The 19,772-nt window shown below is 38.4% G+C and overlaps 1 protein-coding gene and 1 non-coding gene across 2 annotated transcripts; both read right to left on the bottom strand.

Annotated features, from left to right (window-relative positions):
* Window positions 1-224: 224 nt before the first annotated feature.
* TRNAL-UAA (transfer RNA leucine (anticodon UAA)) lies at window positions 225-308 on the bottom strand. The gene has a single exon. It is a non-coding gene; the product is annotated as a tRNA-Leu (tRNA).
* Window positions 309-13,843: 13,535 nt separating this feature from the next.
* Window positions 13,844-15,085, bottom strand: LOC150095957 (protein ZBED8-like). Its single transcript, XM_090409573.1, has 2 exons — window positions 14,962-15,085; window positions 13,844-14,637 (listed from the first exon to the last, which is right to left on the bottom strand). The coding sequence occupies exons 1-2, from the start codon at window positions 15,083-15,085 to the stop codon at window positions 13,844-13,846; spliced, it is 918 nt and encodes a 305-aa protein (XP_090265699.1).
* Between the last annotated feature and the right edge of the window lie 4,687 nt (window positions 15,086-19,772).

Genomic DNA, 19,772 nt, shown 5'->3' with positions numbered 1-19,772 from the left:
TTTAAGTTCCTTCCTCTGTGTTCAAGGATTTGTAGTCTCATGAACCATCAAGCAGCAAGGGAAACATTCTTCATAATAAAAAAGAGAGAAATTAACATAGAAAGAAATGTTAATTGGAGTGCATAAAATCTTATAATTTCTGTTCAAAATTCAATTACCCTATGCGAAATTAATCATTACGATAATGTATATTACAGCAGAGGGGGAAAAAAAATTCCTTCGTTTGTCAGGAGTGGGGTTCGAACCCACGCCCTCTTACGAGGACCAGATCTTAAGTCTGGCGCCTTAGACCACTCGGCCATCCTGACAGATAATTCTGGTGTCATAAAATCATTATAAATTAATAATATAATTTTCGGTTTTTTTATTTGTGGTAACCTCATACTTTTCAATTCATAAATATGTTACAAACTCAATCATACCTCACTGTACAATTAAGACGACTGACTCCTGTCTTCAAATGGAATTATACAATGGCGATGTTATTCTACAACCAACAGTATCTTTGAATGTGCCGTGCCATGCCATCTACTGGCAACAATTGCATTTTTAGACCAAATTACTAACCTACTACATATGCATCATAAAAATGAAAGCCAATAATCCATAAGAAAATATCAAAAAATAAAGTAAGGAATTATGTGAATAAGTACTTCGTATTTTATATATAAAAAGGCGAGTTAGTTTCAGCGTTATTTTACATTGGATATATAATTGTTGTAAGCAAATCAACTAATTTCTTAGTTCAAAAATTAACCCGAAACCTCAGTAATAAAATAAATATTGAGCAATTTTTACACATTTTTTAGATCCATTTATCTGGAATAACCAAGTATTAATAAAATTAGATAATAGTTAGCAAACTTAAAGTTCAATGATACTATTTTATTTTCCAATCGAAGAAGAGTTAGCTAGTCTCATACGTAAAGGTTTGTTTATTCCGAAACCTGGTATTTTTCATCCCAGCAATCCAGCCAGAAGAACATGCACAATGCAAATAGGATTAACTGCCCTATCATACGTAATAATAACATTTCTAATAATCCAAGTAATTTTGTAGTGATGAGCACTTCAAAAGATAGCGTAAGATACCCGAGAAAGCTGTTATCAGTCCGAAACTAGTTGCCGACTACAGGAATTTTTGTAATTCTGTTTGCGACCTGCTTCCGGGCTAACACTAAAGTTAGCACTTAATAACTTTGGAAAAGTAGGATCAGCCAATCCCCACTCTCTCTCATCCATCATAGGCTTAAGCATTAAATTAATTATCATTAATTAAATTATGATAATATTAATGTATTTACTTTATTAAAAGCAAATAGACCAGTGCAGCCCTGTGGAACTGGCATTTACATTCATAATGCAAGATGAATGAAGAAAGCTGTTCTCCTTCCAAAACTAATCGCTGACTAGAGGAACTTTTCCTAATCCTTTCTTCAACCTGTTTCCAAGTTAATCGATCTTTGGCAAACAGTCTCTCTCTCGTGGAAACTCGAATTTTTCATCTTTCAAATTCAGGAAAATCGATTTTAGAAAATCCCCACTATTTCAGAAAATAAATATATTTTGTTAGGATTAGGAACCACGAGATGGCGAGTTGTTACAACTGTGCCACTAGTTTAATCTTATCCTCGGGATATGAGTCGGATCTCGTGAATGCATATTCACAATGGTCTCTTTCCATATATATATACTTATTATCGAGCAAACTGTTTTATGCAATCTACACATACATTTTATAATTTATTGTACCTCATTTATATTATCCGAAAAAATCCTTTACGGCTTTTGTTTTCCAAACAGAGATTAACTTTTTAATGACTAGTGAGCAGCTACTCTCCATCCTTCAGTGTTCACTGATAGTGAACTCACGCAATCAATGAACCAACACTTCCACTCGTCAGAGTACGGATAAGAATTACAGTAATCTCGTATCCCTAAACTATAACACCTGAATTATTATGTGGTAATGCGAGTTATAATGTGGATTTCTTGAGACAAACTAGAGATGGAAGCTTATTTATTAGTGTCAGAGATCAACCGAGTCAGAAGTCGGCAGAGGAAATTCCTTTACTTGTCAACTAAAATATAACTTACAATTGACTTTTCTTCGGATAACGTAACTCTATAAAACCAGGGGCGATTTTTATAGGTCTCAGCAGACACCTCTGTTTTATGCTATCAATTTATGGCAGTCAATCTGAAATTTAAAGAGTGATACTTTGTGTTCCAGAATCAGCACCCATACAGTGTCATCTTTGTAAGATCCTCTACTCATTGGAATCTCTCCGACGGTATAGAAAGTTTTATCCCCACTCTTCCTAAAGAGAAAAATAAATGTCTGCCATTAAACTATCTTCAACTTGTGCTCACTTCTGTACTCTCTCTAAATTGAAAAGAAGGTAATTAACCACCATCTTCTTCACCACCTAGAAACACATTCGTTAATTAGTGATCAACAATATGGACGTCACCATTCTCGTTCTACAAAGACCTTCTTTCTAACTCAATTCACCTTTGGACACATATCAAAGAAAGACTTAAAGAAGTTCATGTGATCTTGTTATTTCAAATACATGGTATCCAGTTTTGTATCGCAATTTCTTTCCAAGCTGCTCTTTTGGTCTCATTTTACCCCTTAGAATTGACTAGATAAGAAGCTGGAAATCACTGTGTAGCTCGTTATCTAGTCATTTATTGCAAGTCATGTGGATGTTTCTCTCATATGATTTTTCCATCAAAATCAGAGTACTACCTGAGGTGCTGTGTTTCATCTTCACTACACCTAGAGAGCAATGATCTCTCACAAAATCCTATCCTGTATACAGTTTACTGATGTCCATTATCTATTCACAATCAATTAATCTTCGTCAGTCACAAATTATTGTAGCACCCAGATGACTCAAGATTCAAGCTGCTATGATCTCTACCTTGTTCCCAAAACACAGCACACCTTATTGCATCGAAGAAGGACCATAACTCACTTTTCCTGACTTATGGTAACACTCCACGCACGAAACAAGATATTTCCTCTTCTTGGTCTGACTTTCACTTCCAAACCTATCCTGACACAAATGTCCAGATACTTTTACTTTTTCGTACTATACATCACATATCTTCTGCGCAACTCCTAAAATTTTATAAATTCGAATTCCACCCAACCTTAGAATCTCTCTCTCTCTGGATGCCCCTTTCATCCATTTTCCCACAGATGTTTTTTTTAAAGCATTTCCTTGGACGATGCTTCACTGAACTGGCAACACCCTATCCTAAATTTGCTGCTAATCACGTTAGAACCCGAGAAGTTGATGAACAACGTCCACATATCATAACGCTCCAGATTTGTAAAACTAACATCTCTTCCATCATTCCATATAGTTCAATCTCCTCCGTACGGTTTATCCACCAAAAGGGCACAATCTAAAACTCTTCAAGAAACACATTAAGAGAGATTCCATTATTCTCTCTGATCACATGTCGACACACTAAATCTTGTTATCTTGCTATAGGTCCCGATACATCTAGCGTTTAGAGATGACATAAAAAATCGATAAAAAAAAACTTGGCTTTCGTTATACTTATTATAAACATACTAAATAAAATTTTAGTGTCACTTTCCACGAGATGGCCACGGTTACCTGCCATGATCTTGTCACTGAAAGCTGTTTGAAATCGCTGATAGCTTGGACCAGGTATCACTAACAGCAATGGTGAATACTGTCTGCCCCTGCTTTGTAAGTTGCTCAAGGGTTAAATAGGGTTAAACAACTTGATCTATTCCCTTTCGGGAAGAAAAGTCATTGACAGGTAAACACAAAATGGTTTGCAACTATATACTCCGTTATTCTTATTAACAACAAACAGAATATACTATTATTACGATTATTATTTTATTATTTAGAAAGGTATTTCCATGGAGTAAAAGATTCATTCTGGAAGTCCAGTACTATATCCACTACTCACACAATATCTATTATACATCTCCTTAAATACGCATGGTTGGGGTGCTCACACACTAAACTCTACAACCCACAGACCATCCATTTATACTCATAGAGAGCATTCTACAGACCCGTCACCAGCTTGGTCACGCATATATGAATCCTCCCTACCACTTCTTGATCCCAAGAAACTCAGGTGACCGAGTCTATACAAAGTAGTCAACATGTGGACGAATCATAGGGTTTATAAAGAGGAATAACAATTCCTCTGAATCTTTATCCACCATCAAGCAGGATCCCTAGCCTCATGAATTTCCTGTAATTTAGTACCATCAATATGATACAAAGTATGTAACCTTTTCATCCCGAAGTGAATTACCTTAGATTTTCAAACATTAAATTGATATCCATTGCTCTTTGCCTACACAGCCAATTTATGTAAATCATCTTGCAGGATACCCGCGTCACTTTTATCAACTATTGTCCTCCACACACATCAGCAAACAGCTGAATATCCCCTCAAGTATTCTTATATATCATGAATGTACAAATTGAAGAGTAGAGGTCCTAGTACAGAGCTCTGTGACACTCTACTAGTCACTTTCATTCACTTTATTAAACTCCACCATTGTCTAATGTCTGTCTATCAGCTACTCGTGTATCCTTGCCACTAACCTCACATCCATCCCCATTTGCTCTAACTTATGTAGTAATTTTCCATGCAGTATTGTCAAACGCCTTTGCAGAGTGCAGCAGATCATAGTGTTATTGACAGAGAACCTACTTTTACAAAGCTATGCTTCCTCATAGAGTGTTATATTCCTATCCACCCATTCCTGAATTTTACGTTTAACCAACTTTTCCAATACATTAGCCATCACTCCATAGATACTAATTGGTCGGCAATTTGCTACTTCCATCTTTCAGCTACATTTATGTCCTACTCCCTTTTCATTCCCTTTGAACTTTAGCTCAGCTGAGAATTAGATTAAAATAACTTCTCCAGGCCTTGACCAGTTCTCTTGCACATTTTCGTAGCACATGAGCTGACACACCTGTTGTATTCAAATTGATATTTTTTAATGTACTCGATGTGATCAATGCTAACATCAGTCTTCATCACATTAGTAACTGCAAAGTGACTATCTGAATGGCATATCATTGCAAAGTAATCACTCATAAAATTATTTTGTCTGCTGCTTTCACTTTTCTACCATCAGCAATGAGTAAAGTATCTCTCCAGAAAAAATCAGCTGACGCCTTTAATTCCGGTATAGGCGAGGACGTTTCAGCCCTATCTACATAAATTTCGTATAAAATGGAAAAAACAGTTTATTAGTACTACAAAACTAGTTTCAGTTTTTTAACAGCCTTCATCAGGTGCACATTATAAGAGAAATAACCATTAAACATGGAGAAAAAAACTGTAAATATCACGGAAAGTAAATGCATATATTTAACTTTAATTAAGTCAACGTTTGACTTCAACAATTGACTCGGTTAAATGACATGTTTATAATTATTAATTGACTTAAACACCACCGAAAAAAAATACAAGAGGTTTAATAAGGTTTCACTACTAGTTTCATTAGAAATGCCAACTTCGTAAGGTGAATACAGTACCATGGAGAAAACAACATCCTAAAAATATATTGTACTTGAGACAAAAACAGAGTTTAGAACAAGTAGTAGTTGTGTTTGAAAATGAGTCCGAGCGTTCGTTCGGTCGTGAAGCACTGTGCGTGTGAATGATATCATGAGTGCGCAAAAACTGGATTACAGCGCAATGTGAATCAGGCAGGCTGTAACTGAGATTGCTGTTTAGATAGATAGGGTCGAGAGCTATTTCTTTGGATTCCAAGATACGTCTTTCTAATTCATTGGAGCATTTATGGATGATTGAAGTTGAGTTCCAGTCTATTTGATGTTGTCGTCCTTGAACATCGGTATTGGACGAGTATATATATGTATGTATATATCCCATTTCCATTCATGTGCAGTCTCGTACCTAGGAGGTTGACTACCATTATGTGACTCATGGTTAACTACTGGTGTAACGACATGTGATGAGGACCCGATCTCGTTCACATATATCGTCGTCAGTATTCACGGCTGTAATCCGTGTGTGTTCACGGGGACGGTTTGCCTGTTCTGAGGGACGAAAACCCGAGTTTCCGGGTATAAAAACCCTCTACCTACGTATGAGACCGGCTAACTCATCTTTAGACGAAAGAGACCTGGCATATGTATATATAAAATCAGCTAACGCCTTTTTATTCCCGTATACGTGGGAGTAGGCGAGGCCATTTAGCCCTATCTAACTTTTGGAGACTGAGTGGGCAGTTCAATCTCCACTGGTACCAATCAGAGATAGATGGCCCAAGGCTATCACTAATTAAACGGTACACAGTGAAGAGAGACTGCTCAGATGTGCCGCCATCTGAAATAATGTGGGTTCTACGGTCGATTTTCTTGAGTTTACAGGACGAAAAACCCGAGTTTCCGGGAGGAGAAACTCCTTGCCCGTGCCAGAGATCGACTAACTCGGGAACCGGTCGAAAAAAGGCTTAGAAAAATTTCCTCTAGTCGCCGACTAGACTTGAAACCAAGTCTTCCTTCGTGCGGCCAAGCGCCGTGGTGCGCAAACGCCACACACACACACATATATACAGTATGTGTGTGTAAAAAGAAAAAATTAAATTAAAAATCAGCTAATGCCTTTTTATTCCCGTATACGGGAGTAGGCGAGGCCATTTAACCCTATCAAACTTTTGGAGACTGAGTGGGCAGTTCAATCTTCACTGGTACTAATCAGAAATAGCTGGCCCAAGGCTATCACTAATTAAGCGGTACACAGTGAAGAGAGACGGCTCAAATGTGCCACCATCTCGTAGTCCCTATCTTGAGCTTAGGGGACGAAAAACCCGAGTTTCCGGGAGGAAAAACCAGCTTGCCCGTGCCAGAGATCGACTAACTCGGGAACTGGTCGAAAAAAGGCTTAGAAAAATTTCCTATATATATATATATATATATATATATATATATATATATATATATACTGTGTGCTAAAGATAGCTGTGTGCTCCACACTGGAGCACACAGCTATCTCTGATTGGCTACCAGTAGAGATTGAACTACCCTGTCAGTCTCCAAAAGTTGGATAGGGTTTAAAGGCTTCTCCTACTTCCTAAAGGAATAAAAGGCGTTGGCTTATTATTATTGCTTATCAGTTTAAATTGTCTCTAATCTATTGGATCCCTGGAACCAGTGGGGTTCCAGGTACCCAGGAACTGGGTACCTGGATGATATGATTGACGATCTGCTGATCAGCGCCAGATGTTGGGAATTTACACAGGCACCATTTGCACATCATACGAATACATCTGGCATGGCCTGCCCTCTGGCAGTTCATTGTGCTCCATTACTGTCTGGACAGGTCAAAGCCAGGAGAACTCTATTGTGAGGTCTGTAATGAGATGTCAATTTTTTATTATTGAAGTAAGCCAGTGATTTTTGTATTGTTTCTTGAGAACATATATCTAATTGCTCATATATCCAGATCGCATTGCGGAACTTTAAGCGGATACATAGTAGATTTTGAAGGTTCTCATGGAAAGATAAGGTGTTATTTCCCATACGTATTTCCATTCTCTTTTAGCGGCAGCTTTCTTCCTTATGTCTGGTGATATGATGTTAGAGGGTGTTGGTAACCACTCAACAGGTGTAGACTTTATGCAACCCGTGATGATTTTCATGGTATCCTTAAGTTGCACGTCGACCATGCTGACATAATGACTCGAAAACCACACTGGAGCACAATGTCCTGCACAAGAGTATATTATTGAATGGGCAGCAGATTTTAAAGTGTTATTTCCTGCCCACTCAGCCCAAATACAGAAGCTTCCTGATGATATTATTCCTAGGCTTTAGCTCTTGGCAGACATTTTCCAGGTATTTCTTGAAGGTTAAAGAGCAATCTAAGGTGACTGCGAGATATTTTGGATTGTGGTTGTGCTTTAAAGTCTCTTCTCTGAATGAGGCTTTCAGCCGTTTATCACCTTGATGACTGTTCAAGTGAAATGTGCAAATTTCAGCCTTAGAGGGATTTGGGCAAAGACGCCATTTGGTATAATAGTTGTACAAATCTTCAAGATCGGAACTGAGCAAAGTGTCGGCCTCTTTCAGGTGTTTAGTCTGACTCTCGTCGCAGATCGTTGATCTGGCGTTCACAGATTGTATGCGTATCCAAATTTTCGAGAGGAGATTTGCAGCATGTCACTAATGTATAAATTAAAGAGGATCATAGTTAGCACAGAGCCCTTTGATAGTCCATTTTTTAGTGCTTTAAGGGGATATTTTTACCATTCAGTTATACTTTGAATTTATGCTTTGATGGCATGCGCTTTAGAATCTTAATCATCTTTGGATGTTGTATTAGAGTTGAAAATTCCAGTATGAGTCCATTCAGTCTATGCCCCGGACTGATCTATGAATGCTACTGAGGTTTTAAAGCCTTTTTTTTGGAAACCAGCTTCCGTATTTGTAGTAAGGGCAAGTACTTGGTCACAGCAGCTGCAAGAGTCTCTGAATCCGGCTTGTTCATTTCTCACTATGGCATTAATCAATAGGTAAATTCTATTATAGAGTAATCGTTCAAAACCTTTATAGGGAATATTTATTAAAGATATTGGTCGATAGTTTGCTACATCAGTCTGCTCGTTTCAGGTTTTATGATGGCTATAACTCTGCTGCTCAGGAATTCCTTTGGAATGTTTCCGCTTTCTAGAATTTTACAGAAATACTGCAAAAACCACTTACGACCGTTACTTCGAAGATGTTTAATGCAGGGTATATACCTTCCAGGCCTGCTGCTTTCTTATTTTTCAGGGATTTGAATGCCTGAATAAGTTCGTTTTCAGTGAATGGCATTGAGAGGTGGTTATTTTGTTTGACACTTCTATAAACATGGATATATTTGGTCCTAATTTCTTTAGAAACGATTCTGTAGCTCAGTGGAAGTAGCACTTGCATCCATTTCGCTAGGACGCTCGAAGTTAGGCTTAGATTCAAGTCTAGTCTTCGACTCGATGACCTTTTTTCTAAGCCTATCTTTGACCGGTTGCTGAGTTAGGCTATCTCTGACACGTGCAATAGGGTTTCTATCCCCCCGTAACTCGGGATTTTCGTCCCGTTAACTCAGGAAAATTGACCGTATAACCCACACTATTACAGAGAGTAACATATCCTGTTAGGGTTAGGTACTCAAAAGATGGCAGCACTTGTTGGCCGATTTCTTCATCGGTGATATTCAATTAGTGATCGACATAGGCCAGCTATCTCTGATTGGCTACTAGTAGATATTGAACGGCCAGCTCAGTCTCCAAAAGCCAGATATGGTTAAAAGGCCTCCCTACTCCGTATAAGGGAATAAAAGGCATTAACTGATTTTTTTTTATATTTCTTTAGAATAGAATGCACTTATCTTTACTTTGTTAGATGCTTTCTGGATTCCAGTTGCTATGTCTTTTGAAGTAACCTGTGTGACTTTCCGCTTAGAATCTGCAGTTTCAAGTTTTCAGAGCAAGGAGTGGGTATGCGGGTAGAGTGGCTGAAGTCTAAATTTTCGGTTGTTGTTTTCCAATGTTGCAATCGTTGTTGATTAAGCATTTCTAAAAGTCTTCTTCCAATTTCAGGGTCTGGATCTTTTTCGTATGTTTTGGATACTTCCTTAGTTTTAGCAGACCGGTATGGGGTGTACTATTTCTGGAATTTCTTCATAACATGATTTTGCAGCATCTATCAGTACTCCTACAAAAGATTTGTAAATTTCGACTTCAGGTCGGACTGCTGGATGTTAGATTCAGGTTGTATCTAACAACCCAATGGATGTTAGATTCAATTTGTTTAGAGTACTAATTCCTGATAGCTTTGCAAAAATTCCATTTTGTCTTTCCACAGATTGTATAATCTGGGTTTGCGTTTATATAGTGACTATAACAGGTCTATGTTGAGATCGTGGAAAGTTGTCAAGTACTTTCCTATCAGTGGGTAAAGGATTATCCTTGGTGTTCAAGTGACAAAGCAGAAGTCGGGGTTGAGTCTTTCTTCCATTCACCTGATTTAAAAGTTCTAATTTTTTTTCATCAAAATCCAGAGATCGTTCAAGGCGTTCAGCCCAATCCATCAGTCTAGTACCTTTGATATCTTTTCTACTATAACCCCATGAGTAATGTTGACTGTTAAAATTTCCTATGCAGACTGCTGGATGTTGGTGAGCAGGAAGGGCCGGGTAGACCAAGTTTGTTTCGGTGGTTTGTAAACTGACACTACGGTTGTGCCAGCTGTCTTTTTGCTGTAATGTTCTCGATGATAGCTGGCCCAAGACTATCCTTAATTTAAGTTGCACGCAGTAAAGAGACGGCTCACAAGTGCCGCCATGTCGTGGTCACTGACCATACCCCAATATTTTTATCGTCTGAAATAGTGTGGTTTCTAGGGTAAATTTTCGTGAGTTTATGGGATGAAAAACCGAGTTATACGGAGAAAAAAACCACTTTCCAGTGCCAGAGATGGACTACTCGTGAACCAGTCGAGAAAAATAAAGTTTTAGTAAAAGGTCCTCTAGTCGGCGACTAGAATCGAACTCGCGACGCACTTTCTTCGGGCAGTCTAGCTCTGAGGAGTGCGAACACCACTTCCACTGAAAAAACAAAGTCTCTATCATACTTTATTCACTTGATACGCAATAAAAATCTCTTTTGCATTTACCTTAGCCTGCTTAGGCAATTTTCTCTGAAATGCTGCTTTCACCTTCCTTCATACTAGTTAATCTTCTTGCTTGTGATTTATATTGATCATGAGCTTGCCAAATTGATATTCCTTCCACAATCTTCCTTTTTTTTTTTTTTTTTTGCAGCTCCTGCTTAATATTTCCACTCGTCCACTTTATCCCTACTTGGTTTATCGTCCAGATCATAAGTTTGCAGCCTTGATATTGCAAATAAACACAATCCATGACCACATCCCATGCACTAATAACATTCATTGGATGTAGCTTCTTGCGCCATCGCACTGCTTCAAGTTGTACTTGAGCATGTTACAATTGCCTACTTTTGTAGTTTAATATAAATAAATATAAATAATATAAAATAAATTAATATAAAACCCTTTCTTGACTGAAAATTCCGCATGTTCGCAACCTCCCATGACAAGACTGCATTATCACTTTCCTCCATTGAAGGCAAAGTGGTTACTATAGTCATACGAGGGTGGTCTGAAACATTCTCGTCCGAATGAAAAAACGAATTCATAATTTCAAAATAATTTTTATTTTTCAACATAATCTCCCTTAAGACTAATACATTTATTCCAGCGATGCTCCATCGCAATTATCCCGTCCCTGTAGTGGTTCTCAGTAAGATCTGCAAAATATCCCTCAATAGCTGCAATCACCTCTTGATTCCAACTGCAACGCTGACCAGCGAGGAAGAGTGTTAGTTCGGGGAAGAGATAGAAGTCAGAGAGAGCAAAATCTGGAGAATAGGGTGGATTTTACAACAAATCATACTACAGATCCCTTATTCTGCCTATTGTCAAAACACGTTTGTAGGCAGGTGCATTATCATGAGGAAAATTGATATTTTCCTTCTGCAAACCGGGTATTTTCTCACGAATTTTTTCGACTAGTCTGGCTAAAAGATCGGGATACTCTTCCCCGGTTATTGTTTTACTTTTTTTTTCAAGATAATTAATAAACAAAATGCCTTTAGCATCCCAAAATACCGATGGCATGACCATTCCTGCTGATGGAACCGACATTGTCTTCTTTGGCGCTGAACAACTGTCTGTCCACTGTTTTGACTGCTGTTTGGATTCTGGCGTGTAATGGTGAATCCAAGTCGCATCGATAGTAATAAATCAATTAACAAAAATCAGTTTTATTCTTGTTAAAACCCTCCAAGTACTGTTTAAAGAATTTCATGCAAGTGCATTTTGGATCTGCTGTGGGCAATGAATACATTAAACATATGCTGCATCGCACTGAATCGGGCATATTAATATCATTCAGCATCGAATTCTTGGATGTCATTTTGCATGTACTCATCGGTGCCATAAAAATGTAGAATGCGTTTCAAACTATATCGGTTAATGATATTCTCAATTCAATAACACACTTCACAACACAGTCAAAAATAAAGAAAATACCAGCATGAAACTTTAACAATATTAAACTAGACATACTTGATGTTCCGACCACAAGGCTGTGTAGCTTACTGGAAGTGGCATTTACACTTCTCAGCGCTAAACCGCCCGAAGAAAGAGCGTCACAAGTTCGATTCAAGTCGCCGATTAGAGGAACTTTTTCTAAGCCTTTTATCGACCGGTTCGAGAGTTAGTCGATCTCTGGCACCAGCAAACGGGTATTTTATCCCGGAAACTCAGGTTTGTCCCGTAAATTCAAGAAAATCGACGGTAGACCCACACTATTTTCATAAATGAAAAATATTGTGATAAGATTAGGTACCATTGGCACTTGTTAGCCGTCTCTTCACTGCATGCCGCTTAATTAGTGATAGCCTCTGGCCAAGTATCTCTGATTGGCTACCAGTGGAGATTGAACTGCCCTCAGTCTCCAAACGTTAAATAGGGCTAAAACGGCCTTGCTTACTCCCTTTACGGGAATAAAAATGAGTTAGCTGATTTATTATTATTAAAAAAAAAATTATGTGCTCCAAAGTCAGTTCAGCTGTGAATTGGCTACAAAGATGAAAAAATGCGGAGATAAAAAGAGTCATTGTGTTAGAATGCCATGTTGCAGGCCTATCTCTTCTACAAAGTGTTGAGAATTTTAACCATTCCAGGCCATCAGTCAGTGATGCCATACTGCGATGGAAGCGCAGGGCATCAAGAATTCGAGTGCAAATGCTACCTGCAGGAATTCACCCACCATACTCGTCGAACAGGACTGTACAGTGCTACGAAATATAATATGTAAAAACTGCAATTCTTCTGCCAATATATTGATTGCAGGGTTCCAGGCATCGACTGGACGAATCTTCACTAATATATTAAGAACCTATGGTCACAACATGGGTTTCCATGGCATCGCAATATACAAGACCCACATTTCCCGAACCAACATGCTGCCCATCTTCAGCATGTTTAGTGGAAAGTTATTTTATGGAGCGAAGAATCATGATACACCCCTTGCAGAGAAGATAGGAGGGTGTGTGGGGTGTTAATGATGCACGGTGAACGTCACTTACGAGAGTGCGTAACCTGAAGTATGATATTGAGAGGTAGCGGCATGATGGTATGGTTTTGTTTTTCCTGATTTGGCCTCGGACCTCTCTTTGTGCTACCATGAACATTGATCTCTGAGAGGTATCTGAATATTCTAGACCAGGGGTTCCCAACTTTTTTGGTCCCTGTACCCACTTGACTTTTAGTAAATTATCTGGTACCCCCTATTCATTATAATAAGAAATAAATTCTTAAGTTTACCATGCAGATTCAAAGAATATAAGAAATAAACAGTAATTCAGTTTTCATAAAAGCTTTATTCGGTAAATAAATCAATTGCATTGTCATAAAATTGTTAAATCTTTATTAAACTGCAGTAAAATCGACTAGTGAGACCCTTGATACTGTTTTTCATCCATCAACAGTTTTATTCTTGGTACAGTTTTTGAAATAGATACCCGCATATCATGTTCCAGTTCCAGTTTGTTTCTTGTTTTGGACTTGATTGAAAACAGAACTGAGAATCCTGATTCACATAGATAAGTTGTTATAAATGGAATGATAGCCATGTAAGCACGTTTAGTGATAACGAGATATGCGTCTCCAAGTGTACACCAAATATTTTGTAACTTCATTGATTGGAATTCAATTCGGAGTTTCTAGTTATTGCGGAGATCAATTAGCTCGTCTTTCACTTGGTCGTTTTCACTGATTTTTTCTAAATCAACATGAAAAGGGTTACGTATCCAAGCTTCATTCCTGTGGTCAGGAGGAATTATTCTTGAAACTTCCTCTTTCAAAGTTTTTAAATGCAATATAATGCTATCGCGAACTTCCTGTTTTATTTCATATGCCGGATCTGAAGTGATTTCATCAAGAGATTTGAAATTGGCAAAGTTACCTAACTCCACCCTTCTTCCCCAGAGAGTCAATTTTTCTTGAAACGATTGTATATTTTCTTCATCCTCCGCGAGAACGACATCTGTACCTTGCAGTGAAATGTTCACAGAATTAAGAATTCCAAATACACCAGAAAGATATGCCAGAGAAATCTCAAACTTTGGATCTTTGAAATATGAAGCAAAAGCAGATTCTTTTTCGACTAAAAAAATTTCAATTAAATTTCTAAATTCAAAAACCCTTCCTAAAACATTTCCTCTGGATAACCATCGTACTTCTGTATGAAGCAGCAGTATATGATTTGCTCCAACTTCTTCATACAAAGATTTAAACACACGGTATTTCAATGCTTTTGCTCTGATAAAATTCAAAACTTGAACAACAACATCCAAAACGTCTTTCAAATTATGTGGAAGTGTTTTAGATGTTAAAGCATACCGGTGAAGGATGCAATGGTTTGTAAAAATATTTGGGTTGATTTCTTTAACTAAATCGGTGAAACCTGATTTTTTCTCCAACACACCAGGAGAACCGTCAGTACAAATAGATTGTACTAATTCCCATGAAAGGCCATTTGAAAAAAAAAATCATTACCAAATTCATAATGTCCACTGCCTTTGTTGTTTCTTTCAAGGGTTTACAAAAAAGAAATTCATCTTTTATGTCATTCTGATGTATATATATCTAGTAAAAACAAGAAGCTGTGCACAGTTAGAGACATCAGTTGATTCATCCAACTGTAAACTAATTCTTGCCGGATTTTTCTTGATTTCCTCCACTACCGATACACGTATGTCTTCTGACATTTCTAGAATCCGATCATAAATTGTATTATTTTATAATGGTATTTGTGCAATTTTCTATTTTGCTTCTTTACCACACATCAACTCAACCATGTCCATAGCACACTGATTCACTAATGTCTCAGAAATTGCATGTGGTTTCTTTTCTTTGGCGACCCTCAATGCGACGCGATAACTGGCCTCCAGTGCTGGTTTCATCGGGGTAATAAATCCATGGTCATGAAGTGTGATATTCTTACCAAATCATGCTCGTTTTATTCTAAATGAGGACTCTTACTCGTTAGAATGTTCGGGATGAACATTCTGAAGATGCTCTCTCAGTTTTGATGGCTTCATACTGCCATTGCTGAATATCTTGGAGCAAATGAAGCACTGCGGTTTTTGCACACCTTCTTTGTCAAGCACAAGAGTAAAACCATATTGCACCTATGAATCTTGGTAACAACGTTTCTTTGGCATGTGCATTCCTCGGGTCTGCAAAAATAATTTTTTTGTATATAAAAATCCTGATCTACCCTTTCATTTTAAAAATAAGCTAAAAATAAATAATATTTTAATGTACTTAAATCTTGATCTATCCTCTAGGCTAAAAATAAACTATAAGCTACTTACGATTAGATTACAATTTAGTCAGCAAAAGTGAAGTCGGCAAAAGTAATTTAGCTAACCTATGTTTATCACTAAAACATGTGTACTGTGAGCATGTCGAAATGAAGTAGTTGGAGTGTGTACCATACATTACTTTACGCGCATGCGCAGGAGGTGCAGATGCCTCAGAGGCGACCTCCAGAGGGCGCCGATCTGGCAAATTCACTAGCTATCATGAATCTTAACCGGACATTTCTAGTTATCGGACCCTGCAGTCAGAAAAAAGTCTACAAACTCACTATGTTCGAAAAGAGGCCTGAAATGTTGCTGGTGTGGCTGACAGACGGTACCAACATGGAATAGCCAGGAAATGTTGATAACATAACTATTTTTGTAATATATCAATAGCATAATATACTTATTTAACTGCTATTCACCGTACCGTACTCCCTAGACAAGCTTCCCGAACCCCCATTGGATACGGTTACACCAGGTTGGGAACCCCTGTTCTAGACAATGCAATGCTTCCTATTTTGTGGCGTTTCTAAGGAAATGACTATTGCCTCTTTCACCAAAACAACGCAACATGTCATAAGTCTATTGATATAACTGCGTGGTTTGGGAAAATGAACATCAACACACTTGCTGGTCAGTCTTCACAGAGACTTGATCTCAACCCTATTGAACATCAGTTGGATTAATTGAGCATCAGGTGAGATCAAGAGACGTCTGCTCCACAAAAGTTCAGGATTTGGTTACATACAGGAAGAATGGTTTAAAATTCATTGATCATGTACGATTGTGGATAATATGCATCGTAGTATTGCCTTGATGCAAAATCAGATATCATATTTTATTAAGGTGGGCGTCATTGCTCTTTGATCCTTACAATATGGTGTCTGTTGACTTTCTTCGAAGCAGTATTTTATAACATAACTATAGAAATCTGAAGATTGATGTTAAATTACATAAAAATAGAGCGAAAAGAATCTTGTCTTGTCGATTGTGTAGTTGATAGAAGGCAGTGAAGGGATAACGATTACATATCTCATCATCACAACTGAATTTATAGGACAACTTGAGGTATCCGTTCGTCTTCCATGTGTGTTGAAATAAGTGCAGGGATCTGAGTAGATGAATTTGAATGAATGCTTCCGGATTGGTTTTTTAAAATCTGCCACAGGCTTTAGTGCATTCCGTCGTCAGCTTTGAGGTTCACATTCTCTTACACGCGATTCAGCTGGAAGCTGAATGGCACATTTAGCTTTGAACAGTTGAATACATGTGAGATGGATGGATCCAGTAATATCAGGGAGCATTAGATTTTCTGTGGTTGGTAGGAATTGTAGTGAAGTAGTACTTACATGAGTTGGAAAGTTGGTGCATGATACTGTGCACTCACTCTGTTCTGGAAATGCTTTTCTGATTGTTAATTTGAATTGCTGTTATTGTGATTTTGCTTTGCGATTATTTTTATTGACAGCTGTTCAAATATCTTTACTGTATATTCTTTGTTAGAAGATCTGAGATTGTGATTTCGGTATTCTGTTCCAAGTAGGAAAAGAAAGGCGATGCCCAGTTCTGAAGAATGGACGTGTTTATTTTAGTAACTGTGAACATAGGATGTGGGATGATCCTTTTACGGTACGATGAAATTCTTGGCGTTTGTACCGATGGAAAACAACTCGATAAATACTTAACAAATAGGAAGGTATTCGTGTGTCGCTCATGAGGAACGTGAATAGTAGGAGACTTCTAACGGTTTTTGAATGATACACTATATTAACAAATGTATTTGGGCACACAGTTGTGGTAAAAACATGCATTTTAATACATTTCTAGTACCGAGAGGGACCATCTCTGGCCTGAATTTCTGATAACGTGGTAACAGGAATAGTCTTCTATTACTTGAGCATGACTACCTCAATGTTCATGCTGATCATGGCCACTGTGGTCTTGGTCTGAAGCGAATTCGGTGTTCTAATTCTTCAGATGTTCAATGACGTTCAGGTCAGGACTCCGAGCTGGCTAGTCCAACACGTCACTGTTGTTTTTTGAAATCCACCGGCATGTTTTCCTTTAACATTTTCCAGATTAACTGCGAAGTCCACCACTAATGACGTATGGGATGCTCGAACATTCCGAGACAAGGGTTGATGTCTCAGTTGAATCCTAGGGTGTTTTCCTGCCGTGGTAGTACTATCCATCTAAGAATGATATAAGCAACGGTGTATTTCGGTATTCAGACACAGGTATCAATGTTACGAACAGGGCCACTAATATGACACCCAACTATCATTCCACATAGGAAGTCTGTCATTTCAACTGAACGTGGTATCTTGACATCGAGTTCAGTGCAAAATATGCAGCACATCCCAACTTTTATTACAAGTTTATGCAGACACTCACTGAGTATCTGCATGTGATAGGATCCGAAATTTGCATGGCACAAAAGGTGTCCAAATACTTTTGTCAACATAGTGTATAACTTTATTGTGTTTAATCTCGGGACTAATCCAATCCAAAGACGTTATAAACCTCATAAAAATGATGACCCAGTCAGAAATCCCAACTAAAGTCTATCGGACAACTCTACATTCACCAGAGAAGTCAACAGAAACAGATGAGAATCGGGAAACTTCAGCACCAGCTCCAGTCCCTCCCAGAAGAAAGCCCATCGTATCAGTGTATCCTCCGGGCCATATAGGCACAAATGGAATAGACATCAAATCTATTAGATGCTCATACCAAATACTTCTCTTTAAACAAAAATCCCTGGGTCAAACATCATCTCAGCCATCCTTTTGAAAGATATCAGCATTAAAGAAGAACCACATGAATTCACATGTGAAATACTAGAGCAGCCAGACCATATATTGCTTTACAGGAGACCAAGTGGGTGATTAGAGAATTCCTGAGATATCCAAAATATTACTCACAAGTCTTCAGAAAAGCATAGAAAAACTAATTACCATAGAAGAGTTAAAAATATCATGCAGCTCCCTATTAAAAAAAACATCAGAATGGATGTATGCTTCAGAAGTAAATACAAGAAACATTAATGGCCTATGGAGACGGAAATAGAATCCCAGAACTGGAGCTCTAATAAAATGCAGCTGCTCAGATAAAAGATGAAATTACCATAGGTTTATGGCAACACCCAAATCTACAACATACTGAAATCGACAGAACAGATGCCGCTGTGATCTGGAGCGAATTGGACGTTCTGATTCTTCCCAAAGATGTTCGATGGCGGTCTGGCCCCTGAGCTGGCCAGTTCAACACTTTAACATTGTTTTGTGGAAACCAGTCTCGTACACAGTGCAGTATGGCATGGAGCATTGTCGTGCTGAAACACGAAGGGGGGTTACTGCGGAAGTACTTCCACAGCATTGGAATCACGAAGTTGTCCAGATATCCATCAGCGTTAATGATTTTGGGCACGCCCACCAATGGAACATGCTCCATCCACTGATACACCACCATACCATTACCGAGTTCCCCCCCCCGACCCAAATTTGACATTTTGAATGATGCAGCCGTCAGGAACCGTATCCCAGCCAAAACATTTAGAGGCGTGATTTGTCATTCCACAGAATGTTTTCCAATCATCTACTGTCCAAGAACGATGTGAAAGATGCTAGTCCAAGCGTCGTTTCGCATTGATGGGGGTGATGTGTGGCTTGTTTGCAGCAGATCTGCCATGGCAATCTAAGCCATGCAACTCTCTGCAGATAGTTCTAGTGCTGACAGATGTCCCTGTAGCATTTTCTAGGTTGACTGCGAAGTCCGCCGCTGATGATGATGTGCGGGATGATTGAACATACCGAGACAGAGATCGTCGATTTCCTTCAGTGAGTCTGTTGTCTCCGAGAGCGTTTTCCTGCTGTGGTAGCACCATCAACTTTCCATCTAAGAATGATATAAGCAATGGTGGTTTTCGGTATTCTGAGACGAGTAGCAACATCACGAACAGGAAGACTACTGATATGACACCCAACTACGATTCCACGTCTGTTAGTTCAGCTGAACGTGGCATCTTGACATCGAGTACAGTGCAAATCTTCGTATCAGGCTTACGAAGACACTCCCTAAATATTTGCATACGTATGGTCTGAAATATGCATGGCACATAAGATGTCCAGATATTTTTGTAAACATAGTGTGTATAGAGTGCTACTAATATTCGTATCATAGTCGGTAAAATCCTGAATATTTAACTGGGCCATTTCGAAGTGCTGCGGATAGTTGTAATAGGCAGTTGTAGTAAACAGTTAGCTAAGCAGTTGAAGAAAAG

The sequence above is a fragment of the Typopeltis vanoorti genome, chromosome 19 (assembly GCF_054136105.1).
Source record: "Typopeltis vanoorti isolate ZY-2024b chromosome 19, IOZ_Tvanoo_1.0, whole genome shotgun sequence".
In the NCBI taxonomy this organism is placed as follows: domain Eukaryota; kingdom Metazoa; phylum Arthropoda; class Arachnida; order Uropygi; family Thelyphonidae; genus Typopeltis; species Typopeltis vanoorti.
This window is presented reverse-complemented; position numbering and strand designations above follow the sequence as displayed.